General features: G+C 54.9%; 1 protein-coding gene across 1 annotated transcript in view; it reads left to right on the top strand.

Moving 5' to 3' along the window:
• Fkbp10 (FK506 binding protein 10, 65 kDa) overlaps positions 1–2,681 on the top strand; it is an 11,179-nt gene that overhangs the window by 4,659 nt on the left and 3,839 nt on the right. The window contains exons 2-6 of the mRNA XM_013037390.1: positions 469–614; positions 904–1,093; positions 1,191–1,336; positions 1,666–1,855; positions 1,970–2,115. Of these exons, the coding sequence (XP_012892844.1) occupies positions 469–614; positions 904–1,093; positions 1,191–1,336; positions 1,666–1,855; positions 1,970–2,115 (818 nt within the window). The remainder of the gene's footprint in view (positions 1–468; positions 615–903; positions 1,094–1,190; positions 1,337–1,665; positions 1,856–1,969; positions 2,116–2,681) is intronic.

Raw genomic sequence — 2,681 nt, forward strand, 5'->3', positions numbered from 1 at the left:
AATGAAGAGGAGGGGGGAATGAAAAGAGTGAACACTAATGTCCATATCACAGTGGACTGAATTCAATCAGATAACAAATATGAAATGCCAAGCATTTAATCTGGCATATAGTAAGCACTCAATAACTGCTCCCTTTGCCAATGGAGCTATACCTGCCACTCTTGCTGTCAGCACACCAAAGTGCTGTTAGACAGGCCTGTTTACCCTGTCCCACTGGCCCTCCAGGGTAATGACCCCCTTCCTAGAGACTTCCCTCTAGGAAGCCCATCCTCCCACCCAGCTTAGGAAAGACACTTGAAGAGGTGAAGAGTGTGTGTGTGCTCACGCAAGGCACAGGGAGGGAGCTTTGCAGCTGTGTGCAGCTGTGTGCGTAGACCTCTGTGGGCAGAGGAGGCCTTGCAGCTGTGTGCATCTCCATCTATAAACACCTGAGATTACCGTGTCCCACTACCTTTCCCTCTCTTCCAGCCATAACCGAAGCAGCTTGGTGGCCATCGTGGTGGGTGTGGGTCGCCTCATCACTGGCATGGATCGAGGTCTCATGGGCATGTGTGTCAACGAGCGCCGCCGCCTCATTGTACCTCCCCACCTGGGCTACGGCAGCATTGGCGTGGGTGAGGAGGCTGGGACACAGGTGGGCAGGTGGGGCAGCCGGGGAGGGCCTAGAAGTTGAATCTCAGAGCCATCGAGTGACTCAGCCACGATTGCACTGCCTAGTCTAATTAATGGTGCTTCTACAGTGAGCATTTTGGTTTTCCTGGGTCTCGAAGGAGAAGAGGTAGATGCTGGGTTGGGCCCCCTGGCTGGAATCAGAGCTTGGGCTGGGAAAGCAGGGATCGGTATGATTCTCAGACCTCACCCATGCCCCATCACAAACATTAGTCCCTGCTGCTGTGCCTACAGCGGGGCTCATCCCCCCCGATGCCACCCTGTACTTCGATGTGGTCCTGCTGGACGTATGGAACAAGGCAGACACGGTGCAGGTGAGCATCCTGCTGCGCCCGCCACACTGCCCCCGCATGGTGCAGGACAGCGACTTCGTCCGCTACCACTACAATGGCACCTTGCTGGATGGCACTGCTTTTGACAGCAGGTAAGGGTCAGGGGGAGCCCTGAGGGCTTGGGGGGGAGGTCTGTGGCAGAGGGAGAGGAACTAGGACCTCATCCTGCCTCTGCCTTGCTTTCCACAGCTATAGTAGGGATGGCACTTATGACACCTACGTGGGCTCAGGTTGGCTGATCAAGGGCATGGACCAGGGGCTGTTGGGAATGTGTCCTGGAGAGAGAAGGAAGATTGTTATCCCTCCCTTCCTGGCCTATGGCGAGAAAGGATATGGTAAGGGCAGGCAGAGGTGAGGAGAATTCTTTAGAGGAGGGGAAAAAAAAGAGCTCTCTATACAATTGTTCACATGTGGTACAAATAGGTGGAGCCTAGCCCTTGGTGACTGTCTTGCTAAGAAGGGCTGCTTTATTGAGAGTCACTCAAAAAAGCTCAGTGTGGGCTGAGGATGGGTGACCGTGTGGAGCAAGGGAAGAGCCAAGGGTGGGAGAGGAGCACTCCCGTGCACCACCGAGCAGACATTTTGGCATGGTGTCTACTTAGGCCTTTCTGTGCCTTGATTTGCCCCCCCCCTTTGTATGGCTCCAACTCTATCCTCTCCCCAGGGACTGTGATCCCCCCTCACGCTTCCCTGGTCTTCCATGTCCTCCTGATCGATGTCCACAACCCAAAGGATACTGTTCAGCTAGAGACGCTGGAGCTCCCCCCAGGCTGTGTCCGGAAAGCCGCGGCTGGGGACTTCATGCGGTACCACTACAACGGCTCCTTGATGGATGGCACTGTCTTTGATTCCAGGTCAGGGGGACTCTTGAGGAGGGCAGGGGGGGTTAGGGGGACCACTCTGAGCTACACGGAAGGGGAGGGGCCCCTTTGACTCCCTCCCTGGCCCTCCTCGCCTTGTATTTGCAGCTATTCCCGCAACCACACCTACAATACCTATATCGGGCAGGGCTACATTATCCCCGGGATGGACCAGGGGCTGCAGGGCACTTGCATAGGGGAGCGCCGGAGGATCACCATCCCCCCACACCTTGCCTATGGGGAGAATGGAACTGGTAAGTAAGGTGATTCCCAGCATCCCCTCTGAACTGCCTCCATGGGACCATGGGACGGCAGCCTCAGCTGATTCTGCTCACAGAAACACCCTTGCTGAAGTCTGGCCACCTGACCCATTCCTGCTCTGTAGACTCCATCTTTTCCTCCAGGATAGTCCCCAATCCCTTTCACAGTGGAGAAGGGCAGTTCACTCCTGGGTTTGGGGACAGAGGTGTTTTTCCTCATAGAAGAATCGATCCAGCACAGCCCAGAAAGCCAAGGCGTCTGAATTTGAGGCTCTAGGTGCCGTAGAGTCCTCAGTAATCATGGATCAGGAGGATGAATTACAGGGTACCTGAAGATAACAAGTAGGATATGCCAGGGGCTGGTGGCTCACGCCTGTAATTCTGGCTAATCAGGAGGCTAAGATTTGAGGATTATGTTTCAAAGCCAGCCCAGGCAGGAAAGCCTGTGAGAGACTAGCATCCAAAAAAAAAAAGTGTGGGCTGGGAAGGTGGCTCAGTGGTAGAGCACTTGCCTTGCATGCATGAGGCCCTGGGTTCCATTCCTCAGCACCACATAAGCA

The sequence above is a fragment of the Dipodomys ordii genome, unplaced genomic scaffold (assembly GCF_000151885.1).
Source record: "Dipodomys ordii isolate 6190 unplaced genomic scaffold, Dord_2.0 Scaffold7, whole genome shotgun sequence".
NCBI lineage: Eukaryota > Metazoa > Chordata > Mammalia > Rodentia > Heteromyidae > Dipodomys > Dipodomys ordii.